This window comes from Mycteria americana, chromosome 9 (genome assembly GCF_035582795.1).
Source record: "Mycteria americana isolate JAX WOST 10 ecotype Jacksonville Zoo and Gardens chromosome 9, USCA_MyAme_1.0, whole genome shotgun sequence".
Classification (NCBI taxonomy): domain Eukaryota; kingdom Metazoa; phylum Chordata; class Aves; order Ciconiiformes; family Ciconiidae; genus Mycteria; species Mycteria americana.
Window position 1 is genome coordinate 34,318,978 of NC_134373.1, and position 26,591 is coordinate 34,345,568.

At 38.0% G+C, this 26,591-nt stretch overlaps 1 protein-coding gene across 1 annotated transcript in view; it reads left to right on the plus strand.

Moving 5' to 3' along the window:
- Positions 1-26,591, plus strand: part of CCDC93 (CCC complex scaffolding subunit CCDC93) — a 58,638-nt gene that overhangs the window by 19,525 nt on the left and 12,522 nt on the right. Inside the window, exons 8-19 of the mRNA XM_075511726.1 lie at positions 3,826-3,865; positions 5,315-5,407; positions 5,882-5,932; positions 7,015-7,101; positions 14,763-14,879; positions 19,234-19,296; positions 19,491-19,564; positions 20,118-20,199; positions 21,536-21,607; positions 22,662-22,733; positions 22,995-23,103; positions 26,468-26,550. Coding sequence (XP_075367841.1) covers positions 3,826-3,865; positions 5,315-5,407; positions 5,882-5,932; positions 7,015-7,101; positions 14,763-14,879; positions 19,234-19,296; positions 19,491-19,564; positions 20,118-20,199; positions 21,536-21,607; positions 22,662-22,733; positions 22,995-23,103; positions 26,468-26,550 — 943 coding nt within the window. The remainder of the gene's footprint in view (positions 1-3,825; positions 3,866-5,314; positions 5,408-5,881; positions 5,933-7,014; positions 7,102-14,762; positions 14,880-19,233; positions 19,297-19,490; positions 19,565-20,117; positions 20,200-21,535; positions 21,608-22,661; positions 22,734-22,994; positions 23,104-26,467; positions 26,551-26,591) is intronic.

The window sequence follows — 26,591 nt, forward strand, 5'->3', positions numbered from 1 at the left end:
GGTTAAGTGCTTTATCTTCTTACTTTCTGCAAACTTCTATATAGAGACAAAGTTACCAAGGTTTGCACTTATCCATTACCTTTGGAAGTCCCTCTAGTTTACAGAGACCTCTCCAAACACATACAAATAATGTTACAGAGTTTCTGTTCCTAGTTTCTCTTTCCTATTTTCTTTTCATAGTTTAGTGTTATGGACAGCTTGTCTGCTGTCTGAGCATTTAATGACTACAAATGACATTTGAATTCTTCTTTGGCTTCTTCTCCCACAAAGCCATAGATTTTTTTTCTTTTTTGTCTCATTATTTTAAGTACCTTCCTTTTACCCTTTTCGCGCATTTGCCGTGACACACAGTTGAGATCAGCAAGTGTCCTGATTGCAGATTGCTTATGATCTTCTCCTTTCATTCATGGTGGTATTTTGTGAGGGCAGCATGGACAAATTAACATCTTTCAGCTTATTTTCCTTTAAAGTGGGATGAAATCCTCTGTGTGTTCCTAGTGGAATGAAACTACTGGGAGACATCTGGTTGTCCTGTTACTCATCAGAGCTATTCTAACGTTGAATAAACTTTATATACAAATGGTTAACTGTAGAACTTTTCCCCTCCTTCCACCATCAGTGGAGTTCAGTGCAGTTATCTGAAGTATAGCAAGCTGATTTAAAAGCCTAAGATGACTGGCTGCTCTAATGAACTTAATCCATTCAAAACAGAGCTACAAGGAAATACAGTGCCTGTATATGTTAACATATATATGTCTATATATGTTAAACAGCTAATTTTATTAACATAGCATTCACAGACTCTGTGGGCTGTAGTCTTGAATGAGTCTTAGAATGTTAGAAAAATAATTTTTCTAATGCTAGTAAGGAATTAGGCTTGATTTACTTCATCCATTTCAGAGTCCAATTCTTCCCTCTCCAATGAAAATTGAATTTGCAAGTTGATGACGGTGTCAGGGATTATTCTACTTGGCATGTGGATTTCTTCCCTGACTCTTCGGTGGAAGACATGCATGCTGAAATCTTTAGATTTAGATCAGGTCATTGATACCTCATCAGTGCTCACAATGGGAATCCAAAGAGCTGGTATGGAAAAACAAAGTGGTGTACTCCTGTCTGTTTATAGTTTCTTGTGCTGTTTCAGTGTCATTACTACATATTGGTATCAATAGACATCTCCTAATAAATAAAAAGAGTATAAAATAGTTTATGCAGTTTAAGGGAATCTTTGTGTATGATTTTTCTAGAGGAATTTTAGTTTTGTTTAAAAAAGGCAAAACTGGAAATCTAGCTTGAAAAGTGAAATAAATAGAACATGTTTTCTATAGATCCTCACAAATTGTTTTAGCTTTAGGTACTGTGGAACAGTTGAGACCTAAGTAAAGCTCATTTCTGCTGGAAAAACATAAATCTTTAATATAAAAAACCCAATGAAAATGGATGACGGCAAAAGTTGAAGTACAGAGGGAGGAAATAACAGAAAAGGCATTGAAGATACAAGGGAACTGCTCTTCTGTTGTATAGTGTGAATCAGTACATAGATATGAGGAGTGGTTTGGGACTAATAAAGATGACCAAGAACTTGTGAATTTTGGGAAGGAAAATGCCTCTTCAAGACAGTATTTGTTGAGATGATCTTGATGACATTGCAGAGTCCTAGCAGAAGAACAAACAGAGAAGAGGTATTTGGTGTTTGAAGGGCATGGAGCGTGACAGAAGACTTGCTGGACCGATTATTCAAATTGGTGATATGAATGAAGGACAGCACTTACTAGAAGACAAATACAGTTAGTTATTTGGTGTGAAAAGCTTAACATGAATTGAATGGAAGTGGGAGAAAATTAGGATAGTTGCAAGATTCGAATGTGTTTTGGTAATGCTTTCATAATGAATTCTCAGCATAAAACTCTTGATCAGAAAAATATTTCTGATACAGTGCAAAAATAAAGAACATCTGAGAAAATGACAGTAGTGAGCCAAACAAATGTCTGCTTCATGTGTTTTGGTAGACAAAGAAACTCTTAAGGAGGATGATAGTATGTCTGCTGTCAACCTAGTAATAAAATAACGAGTACAAGGACTCAGAGATACATACAGAAATCTGTGGGGGCAGTATGGATTACTGTCCACTCTTCAACAATGTTAGGGCAACTAGAACACTACTGAAAAAGGCAAATAGTAAATTTTTGGTAGATTTAGGGGTAGAGTTGAATGTTTTTGGATTTCAAATAGTTAAAGTGAACCTTTCATTCTTTTACTGCATGTAGATGGCAGTTGTAGAAAATTGTGAGTAGAGGAATTTTTTTCCTCCTAAATGCCCCTTGCTTGTCATAGAAATGGCTCCTTTCAGATCACACTAATCATAAAAGTTAATTTTCTCAGTTCAACAAATAGTATAGGGTCTTGCAATGTCCTGATGCCAAATGCAGCGTTATTCAGATACAGCCAGTGATGGTGCCATATGCTAAATCGTTTCTTGATCCTGTGGCCTCCATCTTAAAGGTTATCATAAATGAGCTTGAATGTGGTAGGCCAGAGTCTGGCTTGAGAGCAGAGTGATGCCAGTGAGCATCTTTCCACACAGTTGCATAGTCTGTTTCAGCTAAGGGCTTTCATTGCCACATCTTTGCATATTATCAATCAGTCTTCAGCAAAGTACAAAGTCAGTTCTGATAACAGATATGAAATGTTAAGCCTGGGAGGCATCTGGGTTCTCTGTTGATATAACTGGTGTTTAAGTTTTTGTTACTGCTGTTCTGGTGCAGTTTATTACTTGGATGCAGTTATCTGTGTGAAAATAAAATTGTGCTCTTACAAAAAGATAAGCAAACATATACGATAATGGCAATATTAATTACAAATGCTTTTATACTAATACAACTTTATGCATATTCTGTGGGAGGGTAGTGCTCTGCCACATTCTTTGTACTGCTAAGCTTTAAAATGCAGAGAGAACTTAATGTTGGGGAATTCCTGAAAACTTGGTGTTAGGCTGTAATAAAATGTGACTGAATTTACCTCTTAAGTATGAGTATTGAATAAATGGAGAACTGGTGACAATTAATACTGCTGCTGAGGATCACTTAACTTTTAGCCATAAAAGGCTTGTAAATAGTCCTGCTTCTGCAGTAGTTAAGGAGTTAAACGGTTGTAGCTGTTAGTCAGTCAATTGGGAACATCGCTTCTTTTCATATCTGTGTACATGCTGGGTGTAATGCTTCGTAATACTGAAGATGACTGCTTACTCGTATCTAAAATTTCTTTCTACTTAACATCTTTAAGGTAGTATTTCCAAACTAACAAAACTCAAATGTCAATTTTCCCTCTCCATCAAAAAAACAGAACTAAAACAGTTTATTTGAGTGTATATTTAAAGCTCTGAACACCATGCTTCAGAAAGAAATTGAAGATTCACCAAAGCACACAAGCATGAATGTTTTTTGGGAGTAGAGATTGCACTGACAACTTCCTGAGGCCTTTCCAGAATTCAGAAGTATAGTAGCTGAGGATTAACTTCCAAATGGAAAGAGAGCATTGCTTTTTCCTTTCATGAGATTTACATGACAATATTTTATGAACAGTCTAGATTTGCAAATCATAATGGAAGGAGTAGATGGAGCTGAAATTATTCTATAAATATGCTGCACTACCTGCTTATTTAGTTTATTTGAAGCATTCTAAAACTAACCTGAACCTGGCTGTTGGTTTTGTTAAATGATTCACTTTCTAGTGCATTTCTTATGTTGAAAACTGATAGAAACTTAATTTATTTGTGGAAGTTGTAAACAAAAACGTATTTCTTTCATGTTACTATTGTTCTTTTAGGAGATACGGATTTAGTAGACAAGCAGGGAAAACAGAACAGGTAAAAATATACTCATTTTAAATGTTCATATTGTGAGAATAATTGCATTGGTTTTGTTGGAGCATTGGTTACTGTAAGTTCTTAAAGGAATACAACAGAATAAACAGCTATAAATTCTATTATTACCACCTTTTAAAAATGGCTAACTGGAACTAAAAATCTGCATGCCATGGAAGATGCAGATTACTATCTCCTTTTCTAAAGCATTTCCTTCATCTGTACTCAAAGATCACATTTCGCAAACATTTTTCACTTAGAAGAAAGGGGGTTTGGGTGTTTGGTTTGGTTTTCTTTTTTAATGTGAGGTAATTAACATACCCTATCTGTTTAATGAGTATCTTTTAACTAAGTGTTCCATGATGTGATCATTAAAGAGTTTTTTTCCTTTTCTTTTTAAAGAACCATTCAGCTTGGTAAGAAATTTTGTAGGCATTTATTATATAACAGGTTATTTAACGTCTTAGAGAAACATGATACCATGCCATAAATAAATCATGGTGCCTCTTGAAAAGTAGCATCCTTGCTGTGCTTTTGGTGATTATGGAATCATAAAATGTCCTTGTCAGAGTATTCGCAGTTTTATTATTTCAGTGCAGATATTACTTTGGCTACAAGCTTTTATTACAGACAGAGATAATGAAGAAATGCATTAAGCATGTCATGGACCCAGCAATACACTGAGTACATTAAGGTTGCCCTTCTTCATTAGCTCAATATTTCACATACAAATTTAGCATTTAAATTTTATAAATGGAGATGTTTTCAAATCTAGGCATACCTCTTTTTCCTCTCAAAGTAACTGCCAGGCTACAGTCATGTTTATAGAGTTCATTTTGTTTCTTCAAAAATTTTACTGACTTTGGAATATTGTATATTAGAAGGTTGTCATGTTTGTTGTGTGAATTGAGTCACCAGTAAGGCAGAAGTGGAAGATTAAATAGTCAGGTTAGTGGTACAATAGAGTGACCTAGAAATTTTGTCTGTGTCACCAGTTCTCATAATTTTAGTGGTATGAATTCTGACTGAACTAGGCAATTTTGGACTTTTTTATGTTGCATATTTGTTATACCAATATTAAATTATATTAAGTTACAAAAAAATGATTTATGTAAAAAAAAAAAAAAAAGGCGCTTTCTCCTATATAGCAGCCATATTCTGGGGTAGCCAGTTATCTTGTGAGGTTGGTAGTTCTTAGAAGGTTGTGGAATAAGGGATCTTTGTGCCAGATGTGCCCATAGCAAGCCAGAGACACTGTCTTGAACAGCTGGAATACTTATGAAGTCAGTGAGGGTTACACCTCAGTTTGCATGAATCTGAGCGTGAGGATGTTCCAGTAGATAACATGTATTCATAAAAACAGAACAGCTATATTCCGGTTTTCTCCATGTTGTCTTAATACTTTAGATTACTGGAACTAGATACAGTATTTTCTTAATTTTTATTTAAAAGGCTGAAGATAAAAAAATTGCGCTACCTCCAGGGCTTGCAGCAGCAGGAAAAGCTGAGCCTTGTGATGAAGATGACCTTCAGGCTGCTGAAGAGGTGTGCCATATACACAGTAGGCATGGATGTTACTAACTTGGGGGGAGGGCAGCAGTTATCACTGCCCAGTCATTCTCTGCAAGAAGAAAAATTTCCATGCTTAGCTGAAGTGGGAGTTGCTTCCTGCAGGAGAATATGGAACCTGAAATTGATGCACAAAATTAAATGTTTGTTGATGTTTAATACCAAAAAAATCAACTTTTGTTTTGGAATCCAAGCATTTTTAAGAGGTCAGTTTTCAGTTGATAGTGGGAACTGAATACTCTGAGTGAACCTGTACTGTTATAAGGAATTTTCCCTTACATGATAACTTTAGCCACCTCTTCTTTAACTTTCATAGACTTACTGTCCCATTACATGCACTAAAATACATGTGTTATATGATATGAATTGTATACATGTGTTCCTGTCACTAGGCAGAAATAAATAATAAAAGATAAATCATTATGTGTAATTCCTCATATTTTGCCGTAGCTTCGCATTAAAACTCTGATGACTGGAATGGCTGCAATGGCAACAGAAGAGGTAAGCAGCATTTAAAACTGATACAGCTTTGTTTAAACTATGGTTGGTTATGGCAATTATTCCTAAAATTGGCTTAATGGCAAGTCTGAAGTCTTAGAATGACTGCGTTTAAATTTGCATGAAGGGAGTGCGAGAAAACATGGTTGAATTAGGAAGACAGTAATTTTTATGAGGCTGATGACTTAATAATTTGCCTTGAAATGGTAAAAGCAATATAGATAAGTGCCTCTTTCAAATGGTTTCTACAAGGAGAATTTCAGGGGAAAGACATCACGGTGCAGCTACCCAAGATGCACTGTGATCTTACTTTATTCATCTTGTGAAGCTATCCAGAGGAGTAATCATTTTACTCAGGAGAGTGGAGGAAAATTGTATGCATTTCAAGGTGTTTTTCAAAGCACTGATAAATATTTATAAAAAACACCATTAGTGTAAGACACTGAAAATACTGGATATGTATCTTGTTTTCAAATTCTTAACTGGTTATAGATGTTGATATAATGGAACTTTTAGGCTGTTGTAATTTTGAAAATTCTTACATTTTGATTTCTGGGTGAGAGGACTGGGAAGATCTGTTGTTAAACATTGTTTCTGTTTATGCTGAAGTCACAGAAGAAAAGGTAGTAATTAGTCTAGTCTCAAAGTTGGTTGACATGCTTTCTACTGAAATCCACTGTAGAATTAAGTTCTACTCAAAGATTGTTTTTGTATGTGCATCCAATTTGAAAGGTGTGTTCTTTCACACATCTGCATTTTTATAGTTTGGCTTAAAATGCGGTCTAAAAGTGAGTTTATTATTGCGCATGCAAAATTCAGTATACAGAATACAATTTGAAGTAAGTTTTTGAAAATCTGAATTCAGATTACCGCTGTTGTTTGCTAAAAGGTTGTAAGTGAGAAATTTCCATCAGTGAAGTTTTTTTGGGGGGTGGAATGTTTCTTGGTCTTCTTTTACGATTAAGAGATTTTTAGCCAGTGTAAAGGTTTTGTACATTTCTGTTAAAATTAAAGCTTGGGGAAATTGCCATGTAAAAAGCACAGGCAGTTCCAAAACTCTCAACATTTTCTTGACACAATTGCAGGGCAAGTTGACAGCAAGCACAGTTGGCCAGATTGTTGGACTCCAGTCAGATGAGATCAAGCAAATAGTGTCCGAATACGCTGAAAAGGTAAGTGTGTTACCTGATTATGTTTTACCAAGTCATGTTTGATAGCTTGTTAATTTAGGCCTTAAGCTTCCAACTTAATTGCCATGATTCTCTTGAAACAACACTGTTTCATACATGCTGTGGATAGCAGCACAGTCAGGATTCAGGGAAGTATTTTAATGAGATTTAAACGTGCATGAGCTTTTGGTGTGCATATTCCTGAATTGCATTCATGAGTAGTTTGGGTTTAAGCACTTGCTTAAATATTTTCATGAATAAAGAAAGGCCTGGGTTGATATCTGTTAGAACCAGAGGCCTAAACTCTTAATGCATTTTAAAACGTTCAGTGTTAAGCATAGAAATACAGTTCTGTGGGCCTGCTCAGAGAAAAATCTAGGCCTCCTCCACTCAGATTTTCAGACACTGGGATCTTACTTTCACTGAGCTCCAATTATCAGTCATGCCCTGTGTCTCTCATTCTCAATCTAATATCATCAAAAACAAACCTTTGTTGCTTTTAGAAGTCAAGGCAATTAACAGTGTATATTAGCTCCATTTATTGTGTTCAACTGTGGTTGTTTTTAATCAGTTAGGTTTTTGGTTTTTTTTTTTAATTCACATTTCACAGTAATGTGAAAAGAAAATCTGGCTCTTTGAGCAATTAATACATACAATACATCACTGCCAGATATGAGTTATAGGTCGCTCTTATTTGTCCAATCGTCTTCTCATATTTCTTCCTTTTTGTTGACACATATGAGGTATGGAGCTTTCCCATTTGGGAGATAAACCCTATAACTCAACAGAGTCTACAGCAAATTCTTGGCCTTTCTTTATATAAAGGATTGGAAGAACAGAAGCCCAAGGGTCATATTTCAATGTTACATTTCTTCTGTTCTGAGAGAAGGCAGCAGGACCTTGACTATTATAGTAGAACAATGATTAATACTCTGGAAAGTAAGAACTGATTCAAGTCAAACCAAAAATATATCGCTTTTCAAATCTGTTGGATGTGATTAAAAAAAAAAAAAAATTCTGTGTGTGCATGCATGCACCAGGAAAAGAGAATTAAGGATATTATCAAACAGTTTATTGAAGCATCAGCAATGTTTGGATATAGTTTTAATATCCATATTAAATATATTATATTATCCAAATTAAATTAAACTATATCCAGATATAGTTCTAATAGTTTTAACCCCTTGTAACTGTACATAGTCTGAAGAACTTATTTGTGCTTATTTGTCTACCAGAGTCTTAATAGAATCCACAGGCTTAGTGAAGGTAGCTGGCAACCAGAATTCTAGATCTGATGTTGCCATGTGCCAGGACCTTTCTTACAAGATGGCATTTTTGCGAAAGATCAATGCATGCAGTTTTCTGCATTTGCCCTCCTTTCTGCTGCTGTGTTAACTTGCTGGGTAAACTGGAAGGAAAATTCTAGTGTCGTTCCTCACTTTCTGAAAATCCTGGAAGAAAAATATATTAACATGGCTTTTATCTGTCTATTCATCACCAGATTTTTAAGGCCAATTATTCAAAGTAGCTTTGATTTTACTGTGTTAGAAGGATTCTTCCTCTGAGAACTTCCAAGTATAGTCATATATAACAAGTCATTTTGTTAGGGGTAGCATAGGAGAAAAAGCTTGTTCCCTGGTAAAATGCGAGAATGACTAAAACTAGAGAAGTGCTGTCTCAAAACTACCCCCTTCAAAAGTGCCTGAAGGAGAATCCTCTTCAACAGTTTTAAATGCTGTTTGCAAGTTGCTTATATCTTGAGAAGTTGACTCAGAATGTTTTTGGACTTCTGGAATCCTATATCAGAGATTACTATGCACCTTACACAGTCAGTTGAAGTAGCATACAATAAGCATTTCAACGATTTAGTATGGTTAGGGGTTGTTCTAGGAAGATACTAAATTGGAATTTTTTTTTTATTTTATTTTTTTTTTGGTTTGAGGAAACCCTCAAAGATAAAGTGAGATGCAGTGATTTTTATCATTGGGTTCCTGAGCCTCGGGAAAGTGTCAAGGAAAAATGACAGCAAATTACATTGAAATGACTGCTAAAGATCTACCTGGAACTTGACTGAAAACAGATTTGAACTGTTACAGGGCTGGAGACTGTTTTTTTTTCTTCCCAGTGGGCTTCAGACAGTGGACTTCAAACTGAGGCAACTGTGAGCACATAAGGGGTGTTCCTCTATGAAGGAGGCACGGACAACAGCCCAGCTGAAGTGCCTCTACACCAATGCACGCAGCATGGGCAATAAACAGGAGGAGCTGGAAGCCATTGTACACCAGGAAAACTGTGATATAGTTGCCATCATGGAAACACGGTGGGATGACTTGCACAACTGGAGTGCGGCGATGGATAGCTATAAACTCTTCAGGAGGGATAGGCAAGGCAGGAGAGGCGGTGGCGTAGCCCTGTATGTTAGGGAGCGTTTGGATAGTTTAGAGCTTAATGATGGTGACAATAGGGTTGAGTGCCTATGGGTAAGAATCAGGGGGAAGGCCAACAAGGCAGATATTGTGGTGGGAGTCTGTTACAGACCACCCAACCAGGATGAGGAGACAGATGAACTATTCTGTAAGCAGCTGGGAGAAGCCTCACGATCGCTAGCCCTTGTTCTTGTGGGGGTCTTCAACCTACTGGATGTCTGCTGGAAATACAATACAGCAGAGAGGAAACAGTCTAGGAGGTTCCTGGAGTGTGTGGCAGATAACTTGCTGACCCAGCTGGTGAGTGAGGCAACTAGGGAAGGTGCCCCGCTGGATGAACAGAGAAGGACTTGTGAGCCATGTGATGGTTGGAGGCCGTCTTGGGCAGAGTGATCATGAAATGATAGAGTTTTCGATTCTTGGAGAAGTGAGGAGGGGGGTCAGCAGAACTGCCACCTTAGACTTCCGGAGGGTGGACTTTGGCCTGTTCAGGAGACTGGTTGACAGAGTCCCCTGGGAGGCAGTCCTAAAGGGCAAAGGAGTCCAGGAAGGCTGGACATTCTTCAAGGAGGAAGTCCTAAAGGCACAAGAGCGGGCTGTCCCCAGGTGCCGAAAGACGAGCCAGTGGGGAAGACCACCGGCCTGGCTGAATAGAGAGCTTTGGCTAGAACTCAGGAAAAAGAGGAGAGTCTATGACCTCTGGAAGAAGGGGCGGGCAAGTCAGGAGGACTACAAAGGGGTAGTGAGATTGTGCAGGGAGAAAATTAGAAGGGTCAAAGCTGAGCTAGAGCTCATTCTGGCTACTGCCATAAAAGACAACAAAAAATACTTCTTCAAATACATTAGCAGCAAAAGGAGAGCTAAGGAGAATCTCCAGCCCCTAATAGATGGGGGAGGGAACACAGTGACCAAGGATGAGGAAAAGGCTGAGGTACTTAACGCCTTCTTTGCCTCAGTCTTTAATAGTAAGACCAATTGTTCTCTGGGTACCCAGCCCCCCGAGTTGTAAGACAGGGATGGGGACCAGAATGGAGCCCCCATAATCCAGGGGGAAATGGTTAGTGACCTGCTGCACCACTTAGACACTCACAAGTCTATGGGGCCTGATGAGATCCACCCGAGAGTACTGAAGGAACTAGCAGATGTGCTCACCAAGCTGCTTTCCATCATTTACCAGCAGTCCTGGCTAACTGGGGAGGTCCCAGTTGACTGGAGGTTAGCAAATGTGACGCCCTTCTACAAGAAAGGCCGGAAGGGCCAGGGAACTACAGGCCTGTCAACCTGACCTCGGTACCAAGGAAGCTGATGGAGCAGATCATCTTGAGCGCCATCACAGGGCACATAGAGGATAACCAAGTGATCAGGCCCAGTCAGCATGGGCTTAGGAAAGGCAGGTCTTGCTTGACCAACCTGATCTCCTTCTGTGACAAGGTGACCCACTTAGTGGATGAGGGAAAGGCTGTGGATGTTGTCTACCTAGACTTTAGTAAAGCCTTTGACGCTGTTTGCAACAGCATTCTCCTGGAGAAGCTGGCTGCTCATGGCTTGGACAGGTGAACTCTTCGCTGGGTAAAGAACTGGCTGGATGGCCGGGCCCAAAGAGTGGTGGTGAATGGAGTTTACTCCAGCTGGCAGCCGGTCACAAGCGGTGTTTCCCAGGGCTCTGTGTTGGGGCCAGTTCTGTTTAATATCTTTATCCATGATCTGGATGAAGGGATCGAGTGCACCCTCAGTAAGTTTGTAGATGACACCAAGTTGGGCAGGAGTGTTGATCTGCTTGAGGGTAGGAAGGCTCTACAGAGGGATCTGGACAGGCTGGATCGATGGGCTGAGGCCAATTTTATGAGGTTCAACAAGGCCAAGTGCCGGGTCCTGCACTTGGGCCACAACAACCCCATGCAACACTACAGGCTTGGGGAAGAGTGGCTGGAAAGCTGCCCAGCAGAGAAGGACCTGGGAGTGTTGGTTGACAGCCAGCTGAACATGAGCCAGCAGTGTGCCCAGGTGGCCAAGAAAGCCAATGGCATCCTGGGCTTGTATCAGAAATAGTGTGACCAGCAGGACTAGGGAAATGATTGTCCCCCTGTACTTGGCACTGGTGAGGCCGCACCTCGAATGCTGTGTTCAGTTTTGGGCCCCTCACTACAAGAGAGACATTGAGGTGCTGGAGCGTCTCCAGAGAAGGGCAACGAAGCTGGGGAAGGGTCTGGAGCACAAGTCTGATGAGGAGCGGCTGAGGGAGCTGGGGTTGTTTAGCCTGGAGAAAAGGAGGCTGAGGGGAGACCTTATCGCTCTCTACAACTACCTGAAAGGAGGTTGTAGAGAGGTGGGTGTCTGTCTCTTCTCCCAGGTAACAAGTGATAGGACAAGAGGAAATGGCCTCAAGTTGCGCCAGGGGAGGTTTAGATTGGATGTTAGGAAATTTTACTTCACTGAAAGGGTTGTCAAGCCTTGGAAAGGTTTGCCCAGAGAGGTGGTAGAGTCCCCATCCCTGGAGGTATTTAAAAGACGTTTGGATGAGGTGCTTAGGGACATGGCTTAGTGGTGGTCTTGGTAGTGTTAGGTTTACAGTTGGACTTGATGATCTTAAAGGTCTTTTCCAACCTATATGATTCTGTGATTCTGTGATGGAGTTAGTCACAGATCTAAACCTCTGAAGTCTATTTGCTAGTAGGAGATGGTTGAACATGAAGAGATAAACAAAATTATTTACTGCTGCAAAGTTTGTATTTTTGTACAGAGACTCCTTTATTTTTTTTAAGAATGTGAAGTTCTGTAGAGTAATGCTTGAATTCTCTTTCTTTAGTTATTGGAAAGTTTATAGCACTAATGTGTGTGAGAGAATCTCATTACAAAGAAGAACATTAATTGCATATATTTCCTTCCTCCTTCCCATTTAAAACTTTTACATGTAGCAGTGGGAGGCAGGCTCTTAAAGTCTAAAATTAGCCATTTATTTTGGCTAGCAGTTTTTGAGCTGCCATAGATTAGTGATCCTCATGCATAATTAATATGGTGTTTTAACAAATTCTGTCATAGAAAATGAGGCTACTAACACTTCTTGTTTAACTTGTTTATTTGAATTGGTTAAATCTTTTTAGGGCAGTTGAGCAGTTGCAGGGGATGAGGAAGAATGCAGAAGTGAGTCTACACCTGTCAGTGGTAGGGATAACGTGTGTTAACAGAAAACTGGAAGGATGTATCCACGTACCCCTTTTTGTCACATGTAATTGAAGTTCTTGTTTTGAGATAGAAGAGCAAATTGATAATCTCTACAGTCAGAGACACTAGTACTCAGATACAGCTTTCTTAAATTATGTTCAAAAGGCAACTGCTGTTTCAGTCTAGTAAGAGACCAGGTAACAACAGCAGTGTCAAAAGCAAAGTAGCTTCTATAATTTGTGCTTTCTTCTATGCTGAAAGATGCATTTTTCTCCACAAATTGGAACCCAATTCCTCAGTTACTTTAAAGCTGTAGTGTTGCTGCGGAGCAGATCCTTTGACTGCATGAGGCTTAACCCTAGCTTTTTCATTTGCAGACCAGAAGGATTTTTCTGCAGAAATCTCTGTATTATAGTGATGGGTATTTCCCATTTTCAAAAAGCAAGCTTTAGCAGTCCACTTCTTGAGACATGACCTTTTCTTTATGCCAAAGCTGTACTGTATGGGGTTTTACTACTTTTGCAAGTCAGTCTCAGACTGGTTTAGCTCATGTTTCTTTCTCTTGCATTTCCAGTTTTCTTGATTTGCATGTTATGCATATTAGATAGGCTAATCGTATGGTGAGAAGGACGGGGTTTTAGAATGCATGACATGATGAGGGAATGTGATTTTGTCAAATAAGGAGAGGAATAAGTAAATCTGAGTATGTATTTGTATTTGTTGAATAGTTCAGTGTTACAGGTGTTGCTTAGAGGCATTTTTCCTTTCCTGACAAATGGAAAGAAAGTATGTGAATTGTTGGGTCAAGATGTCAGAATTGGTCTTTTCTTGCTGTGGATGTAAAAGTATAACAAATCATTAAGCTGCTCTTCAATATGAATAACATGGAAGATGGAGAAGAGGAAGACAGGTTTTGCCTCTTACTTTAATTTAAAATTAAGCTATTAATGGAGACCTGCTTACCCATCTGCCTAGAGTGGATACCAGGAGCAAATATGAGTGAGGAGTATTTCATACTTCTTGTAACATTTCTGCTGATTATACATTGTAGTGGTTGTCAACATTTGGTAATTATTCAAAAAGCACTTAGTATTCAAGTCTTTGACAGACACTGCAAATTAGCACCTGAAGTACTTGAAAATTAACTGTTTTTCTAACGAAATACTGGAAAATGGATTAACTGGAAAAAGAGAGTGCATGAAGCAAATTACCAAAACAGATGGATGTAAGTATTAGAGTGGGGACTTTCAAAAGGTACAAATAATGTTTAGGCAAATAATCACTTAGACATCTAGCTATCACTGATTTTTAATTATTCTTTTGTCTACTGCAAATATACAATTTCTATTATAAATGTTATTTCTGGTAAAGAATGTTTCTGGCAGCTTTCCTTTCACAATTCAGAGAGAACAGGAGACTGGATCCAGATTGCTATCTTCATTATGTATTTATGAGACACTTTCTTGGCAATGCGTGCTGGATTGAGTAGTTTTCAAAGACTGATGTCCATAGTACACACGCACACACAAAAACAAGCTTAGAGTGGTAAATGTGTCTACCATACTGAGTATGTCATTGTCATTCAGCATAAAGATGCATCCAAGCCAGTATTTCAGAATCTAACCACACAATTGTTCAAGGCATTTGAAAGTTCTGGATCTGCTTACTGGGGTATGGAACATCTCAGATTCAACAAGTTCAGTAAATACCACTGCTTAAGGTGGTTTTTAGCATGTTTGTATTTTTTCCATTTAAGAACTCTACCAGGTTTAACGAATGCTGATGCAAAAAATTATTTATTTCTTCTAGTATACTGTAGTTCCACCTGTCCCAGGGCACCTGACTTTATTTTTAGCTTACTTTACCTGTTACATTTGGGATATAATTCAGTTGTTCAGCTGCTTCCTTATCTTGATGCAAGATAAATTGGTAAGTCATTCTTTCTGCTGGATAGTGGGACACAGTTCTTGATAAGCAATATCACAGGTGTGTCCCACTTTGGCATTTCCTGAGCTACTGAAGAAGCAAAAAGTAATGGCATGAGGTCCAACAGGCTGTTGTTACTGTTTATTTTAGCAGTCTGAGCTTTCTGCTGAGGAGCGACCAGAAAGACTTGGAGCTGCCCAACAACATAGAAGGAAGGTGGCATCACTGAATAAGCAGATTTTGCAGAAAACAAAACTCCTGGAAGAGGTAAGTATTGTGTGTGTAATAAAGAAGAAAACATTTATCAGTGTGGTTGATTACAAAGTTTTTGCCGTCCAGAAAAAATTTGCAAGCTATCTCCTGTACCCGCAATTTGTCATGCTGAACATTCATTTCAGCATCTCTGAATGTCTTGCTTGCACATTTATTACTAAGACAATGTGGCTGGGTTTATATTAAAAAATTGTGTAGCGCTGTCTGTAAGGATGGGGCTAGCCAATCAAAACATGCTTTTCCTTTTTTTTTTTTTTTTTTTTGCATACCTCTCGGAGAAAAACAGAGAGAGTATCTCCATTTGACTTGTTAGCTATAGTGTTGAATGGGCTGTTCTCACAGTTTCAAGAAACAGTTTAGGAAGTTACTCTAAAATATGCTACAAATGACTTTTTAACACTTCTGTCCTTTATATGAGCCAGCTTGTCTCACTGACTGAGGTAGGGTTTTTGCTTCCTTGTTTGGTTGGGGGTGTTTTTGCACAGTCACTGCTTGGTTCCCATCTTCACATTTATTTTAGGGGAGAAAGGCTCTTGAATTTGTGACTGATGTTCTGTTCATATCTATAAGTAAGAGCAAGAACCACCATTCCTGTATTTCAACCTACTTATGCTATTGCCATTTAAACCCAGAAAAGTGTAAGTGGAAAAGCTATGCCATTAATGAAATGCTGCTTTTAATTATGCATACTGCTGTAATCAGCACCATGCCATCTTTAGCTTGCAGACTCTGATGGAAACATATTGCATCAGAGTCAGTATGGAAGAGCTTGCCAAAAAACAAAAAGTACTTGAGGAAAAACTGCTGCTGATGATTTCTGTGGTTGATACTCTGTCAAATATAGCACTGATCCAGTATCTTTCATCTGTTTTTTGTTTTGTTGTGCTCTGCCTTTGTCAGTAACGTCTTAATGTCTTTTCATCTTAACTGGTTTTACCTATTGAATGTTGGGGGTACAGGGGCTCCGAAAGATAAATGTCTGTATGGCACGTTTTATGAGACAGTGATATGTTCAGTCTTACAAACAACAGAAGTAAAAGAATGGTAGCTTTGAAAGCCTTACCTACTATGGCATAACTATAGGAGCACTAGATTTTAAACCTTCCTGCTCAGCCACTTACTACACCTGATTTTTTATTTATTTATTTATTTTTAAAATGAGAATAAAATAGTCTCTAACAGTGCAATTAAGTCTTTCATGTAAAGACTGTTTATTCCTTCAAAACTTAAATCTCCTTTCAGTAAAGCATGTGTTGTGAACCATGTTTTGAAGTCTCTGACTAACATTCAAGTAATACTAACTTTAAATAAAGCTATAGAAATAAAACTTAAGCACAAAAAATTGGGAAGACCAGTGCAGGTTCTTCTTAATTTATTTTGCACAAAAAAAGACTTTCAAAGGGTAGGGTATGACAGTATTTTAACTGGTAAATATTAGAATGCATTTTCTTTGGAACATGCCAAACTAGTTTTGTTCTTCTTAAACTGATGCATTTCTGTTTGTGTTGCCCTCTGGCATGCCCCATCTGTTAAAAATAGCATTTTTTCATAGTCAATAACACTACAATTGTTAGTTGCACTGTGTGTTGAATGTAAACCATGCCTGTCACAATCCTTCTCCATTCTAGAGTGAAATATTAGAAAGTATTATGATATACTATAGTTATGATGTTATGATATTATGATATACTGAAATTAAATATACCTTTTTTTTTTTAAATTGAGTTTGTATTCTTTTAACACTTCAGTAATATGAATTTTCCATGTCTGTTTATGTCAAACATAACTTTTGTGCCCTGTCAAGATGATGACTGTTAGTAAAAAAAATATTGACAATACCTAGCATTTAAATGCAGGCTGAAGTGTCAGGCTTTCAAAATCATAATATGGTCTTACAGATGGTTAAATCCTGTGTGAATTCCCATGTTGGTTTGAGTTTTTTTTCCTGAAGTAGAAACACAAATTACAGAATGAGATCTTTGGAATTTCAGAAGTGGGGGAAAAGAAAAGGATGTTCAGTGTATCCTAAGTCATTGCAGTATGTTTCTGTCACACTTTAACTCTTCCTTTAAACCACAAAGTCTATAAGACATGCATATGAAGGGAGATACAGATGTGCTGCGTGTATGTTGTAGAATGGAGACAGATGCAGGCTCTCTCTCAGCATCCGCTCTGAGCTAGCGGGTTGCAAACCTGTTCCATATAAGAAGCTTTGTTGTCATGACTGGCAATGGTTTAACACTGCCCTATTATAAAAGGGGGCAGGTTTGCTCAGGTTTAAGGATGTTCTAGTACAGTTCTATAGATTTTGAGTGGATTTTGGTTGTGTCCACCAGCTCACATCCATCTGCAGTTTTTCTGCGGGCAGTATGTAGACATACTGGAGGCATGCTCAGTTTGAATGTATGTATGTACTAGAACACTGCACCACAGCCCTTGCATTCTGAGAACAGTTCGTGTTCTTGGAGACAGTTAGCTCAAGCTTAATTTGGGGGAGGACAACCTAGGTACAATTGTGTAGTAAGAGTAGTGTTAAGAAACTGCAACAGCTAGGTCAGGTTTCAAAGAATGAAAATGTGCACTAGCACAGTTCTCCAGCCATGCCGTTTCCTTGATCTTTCTTGCCTAGTTGAGCAGTAAGAGAGGCTGGTAAATGAGCTTAGCAGTTGTGGGTGGCTTTTGCAGCTTTTCTGCGTTGTACCATTATGATCTGGAAAGCAGAAAGGATCCGCCAATGTCTGTATGCAGTCTCTATGACTGAAATGTTCAAAAGCATTTTTTTTTTTTTCTGTAGCAGATGACTCTCATAAAGAGAATTGTAGCGTAGTGTGGCTACTGAATTAGTAATATGGAGTATGCCTGTATGTTGAGTGGATTACATTTTCATGCCTGATGCAAGTAATTTTCTTTACCAGTCTCCCTGGCATATGAATGAATGTATTTGCTTGCTTTCCATATACTGCTGAGAAGAAGAAAGAAGTTCGGGGTGGGGAGGAAACATGGTTGTAAACCACACAAAATTGGTAGAGTCCTTACTTCATTACAGATCTGCTTTTAACTGCCAAACAAACTTCATAATCCACAGGAAAACTTAAGTATTTTCTAAATCTGTTATCGTGCTATTTGCCATTTTGACAGTTGAGGGCCCTTTAATTCTGTATTGCTTATTTCCAGTACATAACAGTCTCAGTGCTATGTTTTTATATGGGGAAAAAAGTACTGACAGCTATAAGCCAAATATAATCCTTTTATCACTTTAGTAAAGTAAAAATTTCTTGGCTGAATTTTTTTTACCACTTGCCAAAGCTTTTGAAATCAGCGACAGTCAAGACCCCCCTTTTAAAAAATGTTTGTTAAGTTCTGTCTTCAATATTGCAGTAAGTTTTGGCAAGATTTCTCATAACAAATAGTTCTTTAGTCTTTATGTCAATTTTCATGAGATGTGGACTGCAGGCTTAAATTATATACGTATTTTTTCAACTAGTTAGAATTCAGTCTATTGGTGAATTAATGGTGAAAAATATGAAAAACAATGAAAAAGCTTTCTTTTTATAAGTTCGGCTGTGGAAAGGGATGAGTGGAGTGTTGAGTCACAGCTCTATGTTGTGAACAGCAAACTAAACCATCATGAAAAGAGGTGGAACAGAAAGCCAAATGTGCGTTTCTTTGTTTGCAACACTTCTGCTCCACTTTTGTAACCCATGTCCCATTTTTGTTGTTACTATTTGCAATGTTATCTTAAATCATAAGGACTTCAAAGAAGGATGTTCTTCTAAAATTAGCCTCTGTAAATTATTTGACAAGTGAAATACCCAGTGGCGTTTTGTTAAATGCCTCCTTATTAGACTTTCCATAGTTACACCAAAGAAAATCATAAACCAGCTTGCTTATTTGGTACGGACGTATCTATGGTATGGTGCCATGGCACTTTTATGCAAGTCTTGAATCGCCCTAACTTATTTGGAGAAGTACAAAATGGGACTCTGTTCTTAGGCTGGTGTGAAACTAGGCCGGTATAACCAGGCTAAATAACTTTGAGCAATTTAGCAGAGATTCTATCCAATAAGTTGCCATTCTGTTGGCATCCATTTTGTAAAAGCTGCTGTTTATTCTGGGACCTAATACATCTCAAAGGTCAGGTCGAAAATGTTTGCTCTTATTAAATATTCAATTAGAATTCTGGCAATCAACTGCTCTCAGAGTAGATGACAAGAAAAGAGAGTGTTTGTGATGGTTGGCCTATGTTTAATAGAAAACCATTATTAACAGCTCAAATATTGCTATTCTCCATTATAGGTGTAATTAGCTGAATATAGAATCAAACTCTTTTCTTTCTCTTTCATAATAGTTGCAAGCTAAATGTGCTGATCTGCAGGCAAAATGTACCGAAGCAAAAAAGACGTTAACCGAGGTAATCTTTCTTTGTTTTTCTGTGTGCTGATTCTAGCTGAATCATTTTTGAGAAGCTTTGTGTGTAGAGGGATGTATTAAATGGTGAAGGTGTTTGACAACTTACCTCACTGATCCCATGGTGTGGGAAAGCTGAGTACCATGAATCATTTTATGTGTGGAAGTGTTTTTCAATTTATTAATTTTAACCCTTAGGTTAAGAGTTACAGTGAAAAGCTGGACAAGGAATTAGCAGCCTTAGAAACGATAGAATCCCAAGCAGATTCTAGGTAAGTTTCTTCCTTTGTGACCTTTGAAATTCTGAAAAATGATGGTTTTAAAATGAATCATTCAAATGTTTCTTGATTTGTCAACCTAAACAAATAACTAAAATTTAAAAATTAAATAATTCTCCAGCTTGCTTTCCAAAGGCAGGAAAATATTACCACAATATTCAGTGAGAATGAAAAGTGTCAATCTGTACTTGAAAATAATTGTAGGTGTTTAAAGCAGAAGAACCCTAGACACATTTGACAAGTAGATGAGGCCTTCCTGATTTATTTTCTTCATATTTGAAGCCTTCATCTCACATAAATTAAATAAGAGGCTCTCTCAAAACTTCCACAATAATGAGGTCAGAACCTAGCAAAACCATCAAAATACTCAGTGTAATAGACATTTTTATTTTGACCTTGGAATATCAGTGGTGATATTTGGGTTTTTAATTTACACAGATTTTTCCTGGAAATTTAGAACTAAGCTTGTTCTAATGTCTTTTAGTTCTCCATCTGTTTAAATTAGAAACTAGAAGTCTAATGTGGTTTACTGGATCTTCAAATTTAGCATATTACAGAGTCTGCGAGCACTGGTGGCCATGAATGAAAACCTAAAAAGTCAGGAGCAAGAGTTCAAAGCACATTGTAGGGTAAGTTTTAGTTTCTTATATAAGTATTCCTTTAAAACGTGGTAAATAAGCGTTGTATTTCTTCCTGATTTGTCATTGTGTTGTGTGTCCCTGTTGTCACCAGCCCCCGCACGCCCCCCCTGCCCCATTTACTGGTATTTCCTGGTTCATATTGAGTGTTGTCACCAGCTTGATTCGCAGCAGAGTTATGGACAGTTGCACAGTTCTGCAGTATATCATATCTGCAACAAGGCTGACGACCCAGAAGGTTGGAACTGGATTAGCCAGAAGGACTTGCCCCCTGCCCTGAGGCAGGGAGGTATAAGGAAGGCTGCCAAGGCATCTAAATTGGTGTGGCCTTCAATGTTCTGTTGTGCCTGGGACTCTTTATTAAAGGGCAGTTCCTAGACATACAATGCCAGATCAGCCTTGTACTGGTCACAGCTATGGCTCTTCTCTTTCCCAATTAGCATTCTGCTGAGAGCAACTTGGGGTGGGTTGACAGGGAGCACTAAAATGTAAGTTTGAGACTGGGCTGTACTGGATACCCACTTGTGCTCTTCACAACCTTGAAATGGATTGTCTCTTCTTGGATAATGCAGCCAACAGTGACCTGAGGAGGGTACAGTGCCAAAGAGGAGGGCTTCATGAAGGCCCCTAGCTTTGGAGCAACCCACCAAAAGGGACAAGACTGAGATGAAGCTATTGCAGTTTTCAGAGCATGTTTCAGTTTTACTGCCTAATTACTATGTTTTGCTGTCCTGTTTACTGCTGTGTTTATGGACTGCCTAGAAATATGACTGGAGAGAATTGTTTTCATTCTCTTCTATTTAAACAATAGTGGATGGGATTTAATAGAATGAAAAGAAGTAGCAAGAAATAGTGCCCTGAGGCACAGACTGAGCATAGGAACCTCTTTTTCCCAAACATACTCCTTTGGAAATCTCTAAAGGATTGTAATGGAAACTACCTTGCAAGTAACTTCAGATTCGTTCATTTTTACAAATGCCATATGTTGCAGTCCCATGTCATGCTATTGCTATTGTAATATTCCTTTGCTTCCTCAGTTTCATTTTCCATGTCACTCATTAGTTGTCTTAGTTGGATCTAGTATAGTTGCAAGTAAGAAATAAATTTGTTCCTGTGCGTGATAAAAGAAGACAGTTTTATGTGATGAGTAATAATGGATGCCTTACCCTTAAGCAGGGAATGCTGTTTAATCTTTACAAATTTAAATTCGAAGTGTGTCGTCAGCTCCACAATTTTCTGAGAGGTGTATGTTGTCAAGCTTCCTGCTCTCCCCTGTTAAGAGGCTAGGTCTCAGTTAAAAGCAACATAAACTTTTTTTGTTTTAAAGGAAGAAATGGAGAGACTTCAACAAAATATTGAGAATTTGAAAGCTGAGGCAGTGGAAAATGGGGAGGAACAGGTAATAGCAAATGTCTAACTTCTATTTTCAATTTGTGTTTTAAAATGTTGGCTTAGGTCCTTCTGTCTTCTGGCACATTCTTGTAAGTATTAAAGTATCTGTTGCAATCTCTGAAAAACTCTGTTCCCCCCCACTGGTAAAGTCACAGTCCAGGCTAATCATAGAAAAACAGCAGACTGAAAATAGCTTTAGTATTCTTCATTATTCTTGCAGAATCCATGGGACTAACTCATGGAGGCTTTTGTGCCTTTTACTTGTTTCTTTGTAGTACCAGAAAATCTCTGGATGCTGTGTTAAGAGCAGTGCATACCTCTGACAAAAACAGGTCTTCCTCAGAAAGCGTGTTTGTTTTGGTTGTTTTTTTCTTAAAAGTGGATTTATTTGAAGAATGAAAGCACAAGTTTTCAGTGGCTCAGTACATTGCATGCCGTGAGCAGCTGTCAGAAGTTAGGCTAAAACACAAGTGCATCCAGGCTGATGGCAATGAATAATGAATGAACAGAAAAGGAAAAGCTTGAATTACTTGTATTTTCAGTGGGTAAACATTTGATATATTCATGCCTCTGAAATGAGGTAGATTACAGGTTCCATGATGCTGCTGTCCTTCTGAACGCAGCATGAAAAAATTAAAATGCAAAGCTAAATCTTACATTTTTAAACAAGAAAAAATTATTTTAAAGTCCACAATCCAGGAAATCTAGAATACGTGTCAGAGGGTTTATATTCTGTCCTGGACCACGTTTATCCTTAACCCCACCAATGAATCAAAGTATAAACATTCAGACAAGGAGTTATACTCAGCAGTGGAAAAACTGCTGACAAATCTTAAAAACTAAAACATCAAAGGATTAAAAGCTAGCGAAATGCACTTTTTTACAGTGAAAGATGTCATTTTTTAAATGCAGATTTTGAATCATTGTTAAAAAAAATAACAGCAAATGGTGGTGTTATTGTAGGAGCTATTAAATAGAAGATAGACAAACACAGAAAACAAACCCAGTCTGCACGTTTTTGCTACTGTAATACACAATTGTTTTGGGTTGTCAAATTCTAGGAGCCGAATAAGATTATAGAACAGCAGTACAAAACTGAGAAAGATAAACTTCAAAAGATCCGGCTGTTATTGGTGAGTAACTCTTTGTAAATTTACTTGTACAAAATTATTGACGTTTTTCTTATCTTGTAACTTCTAATACTTCTTTTTGTTGTTCTAAAAGTTTTTCTGTCACAAATCAATGACAAAAAAAATTGAGCCTCAGCCAATGCTGCCTTTTTTTTTTTGTTTTTTAATTATTTAGTAACAAAATATTGCTGGGGGGGGCTTCATCCATTTTAAGAAGAGAACAAGAAGAGGCTTTGTTTTCTCCCCTCCTAACTTTCTATTCAGGCACGAAGAAACAGAGAAATAGCCATTTTACAACGCAAGATTGATGAAGTACCCAGCCGAGCTGAGCTAACACAGTATCAGAAGAGATTTATTGAACTTTACAGTCAGGGTATGTATATCAAGCAGGAACATCCTGCTGAAGGCGAAAGTCCTGGAAGGAGGGCAATTGCATTTTAAGCATATGGCGTGTAACAACAGCACTTGCTAATTTTTTGGTATTTTAAGGGTCTTTTGGTATTCATGTTATACACTCTGTTTTCAAGGCTTTATAAGCTGGCTATAAGAATTTTCCTGAGGGCAAAACTTGATGCACAAGATCTCTGGAGTAAATTTTGCCTGCAACAGGTTCAGTCATTTAGGTTAACGACCAGTGTGTTTAGAAAGTCCTTAATTCACCATTTACAAATGAGGTTTGTAAATTTGAGTTGTGTTTAATTAATTGCTCTTAACATTAGATTGCTTTCATTGTTTTCATTGATGTGCGATACCTGGTTCTGAACCAAACTATGTCAAGAACTACAAAGTAAAGGCAATTTCTTGAAGGGATTGTTTTCCTTCATTTTTGATTTATAAATATCTTGCAATACCTTGGTAGGATCAGAGTACAAATTGTCTTTAACAATTTTTATGATAAGAAGTTATAAAATGGGGAAATGTGTTTGGTTGACTTTTTGGATAGGTATGCATTTGCTGTGCGTGGATGGTATGGAGCATGCTAACTGAATAAAATTTTAAAGTTGTTCCCTTAAACTGATAACAGACCAGTATACTTACTGGTGTATATTTAATGTAGCGTGTGTATTGGCATAAGCTAAAATAAGTTTCTACCAAGAAGAACTCGCTAATGTTTTAAAGATATTCTGCAATTTACTAAATATGTGCGTGAAACAAGCTCTTGAAGGTTTAGCAGTTCTGAAATTGTTATCTATCTTTGATTCAAATCCCTTGCCCTGCTGAGGCATCTCTAGTGACATACTCCTGTGCTATCTTCCATGTGTGTTGTCTAACTCAGTGCATGGAGTAGATGTACTTCTTTAGTGAGTACAAACCTAGTACTTCCTTCCCCCCGCTTTGCTTCTTATGTGCCCTGCAGTTTATTTAATCAAGTCCAGCTATAAAGACAACTTTCTTGTCTTCCATTAAATTTTCTACAGATTGTTTTCTCTGTCATGTCTAAGTGAATTCAGACAAATAATCTATGGTCAGAGCATCTACCTGCTCAGAAGATGGGAGCTTCATTTATATACGAAATACAGAAAGAGTAAGGTCAAAGAGACTTGTGCAGCTTAGGGTGTAGATTTAAGATGCTTTGAATTTTATGACACTTTGTTTTCTGTAGTACAAAATATGTGTAAGTAACTTGGATAACACACTGCTCAGTTGTGGCTGGGAACCTGCATTGTACAGGCTTAAGCTTTTGGAAAAATGAGCTGAAATCTCTAGCAAGTCTTTCTGTGAATTGTGGTATTTTTTAGAGGCTTTTCATTTGGCCAGATTCAGGTGATCTTCAGAGTTGCCAAAACCTGTTTTTTTTGAACTTTGATCCAAGGTGTGTTGGACAAGACAATCTTCAGCGATGCCTTCCAACCTCAGTGATTCTGTACTAGATTCTGTGATTCTGTACTAGAATGCTTTTAAGTTCCAATATTCCCTGCTTTATTTTTGACCTAACTGAAGCCTCTTCCTCTTGAAAACATTAAGCTATGGTTTCAAGAGAATCAGTGAGCCAATTGGCTCCTTCTTCCTCTTGTTTCTTTGTCTGTCTTACCTTACATGGCTCTGGTGTGTGCCCATAAGGCTTCATAAGCTGGTACAACTTTCTAACCTGGTGGAAATCCTGAAAGGTTTTATTCTGGGTCGGTATGTGGAATCCGCTCATAAAAGATCTGTGACTACCAGAGCTGCTGCAAGAAAGGGAAGAGCTGCAGGAATGAAATGGTTTGAGAAAGGCCTCTTCCATTTTGCAGCATCAAGTCCTGCAAAAACTGAGCTAACTAAGAGAGACCACCTGAAGTAAGCCTGTTGGCGATCCTTGTGTTCATGCAGTTTTTCAAGAAGCAGCCTGATTTCAGCATTTGGAAAATCTTTGTGAAACATGCTGAATAGCCCTTACTAATTTGTCAGCCTATCCCAGGCTTTCCTGAATTCCTCAGTGCTTTCAGGCTCCCAGTACTCAGTATGCTTCTCAAGGCTACAGCATGTGCAGAACATGTGTCACAATCATACTGTGGCAATGAGAAAGCTCTTAGTCCCAACCATCTTGCTACTGCAGAAGTAGCCACTACCGGATTTTTGTCACTAAAACATTCAGCTTTGGGCTGTGGGTCATTGTTGGGCTTCAGCTGGAGAACAGAATTGTACAAATCAAGAGTTGGACTTTCTTTAAAAAGTTGGATGTTTAATGACATTGTGATGTGGGAAGGAGGTCATGCTGTCTGTAAATGGTTCCATTCAAAAGCTTAGACAAGCATATCAGTTCAGTAAAGGTTTTATTTAAAGATGGCAACTTGTTAGCCTTTAGAGTTTAATGTAATGAGCATGATTTCACTCAGGTTTATCTGGCTTAATCATGACGTCTGGAATAATTTTCATTATTAAATCATTTGATCTTTTTTAACCCATACGTTTTTTCCAGGTTCAGGATTCTAGACAGCGCTTAATATATTAGCCATAATAATTTTTGCCAACTGTCCTTCTCTGTTGAACTATTTCCTTGGGAATCACAAATATCTTAGGTTTCCTTAGGCATTGAAGAACTAAAGAACAGATGAAGACTTAGCAGATTTGAGTATCAGTCATCATCTTGTAGGCCCAAAGGGAATGCATGTCTGAGCCTTACCTTCCCCACCAAGCTGTGACCAACATCTGCTAGAATCACCTAAACCAGAAAGTATTATTTCAAAAGAAAGTATTCTTTAATCCTATCAGCATGAATAAATTGTAAGAAGAGGAAAAAAAGGCTTTAAAACAGTAAAAGCTTTCTTGAGCGCCTTGCATATGTGTAGCTTGAAATACGTAGTATAATGCACTTTTTTTGCACACAGTACTATCAGATTATCTGTTTCCTATCTGTCCCTGCCGAGTCTGTGCCTCTCTGTCACCATGGGCAAGCTATGCAAGGGCAACTGTTAGCAGCACAGCAGCCTGTATGGTGTAAGGGTAAAGCTTACAGAGGAAGGATGAACAGGCAGTGGTAAGGAAGCACAGCTGACAGTGCCAACAGAAGTTTGCATAAAGGACTGGCAGCAGTTGAGGCTTAATTTAAACACTAAGCTATGTTGTTCTCATAAAATCTGATAGCTGCAAACCCTGCTGGAGATTTACATGCAGAGGGAATATTCTTCCAGAATGTATTAAAGAGTGTGTGCCATTATTGATAGTGGAAAGTATATTATATAAAGCCTACGAATTATTTTTACAGATTCCATTTCACCTTGTGCTCTTTTATTATTCTACCCTTTTTTTGTTTGCAGTCTCAGCAACTCACAAAGAAACGAAGCAGTTCTTTACTCTTTATAATACACTGGATGATAAGAAAGTATATTTGGAAAAGGAGGTAAGAAAATGTTATTACTGTTTTCTAAATATTCAATCTGT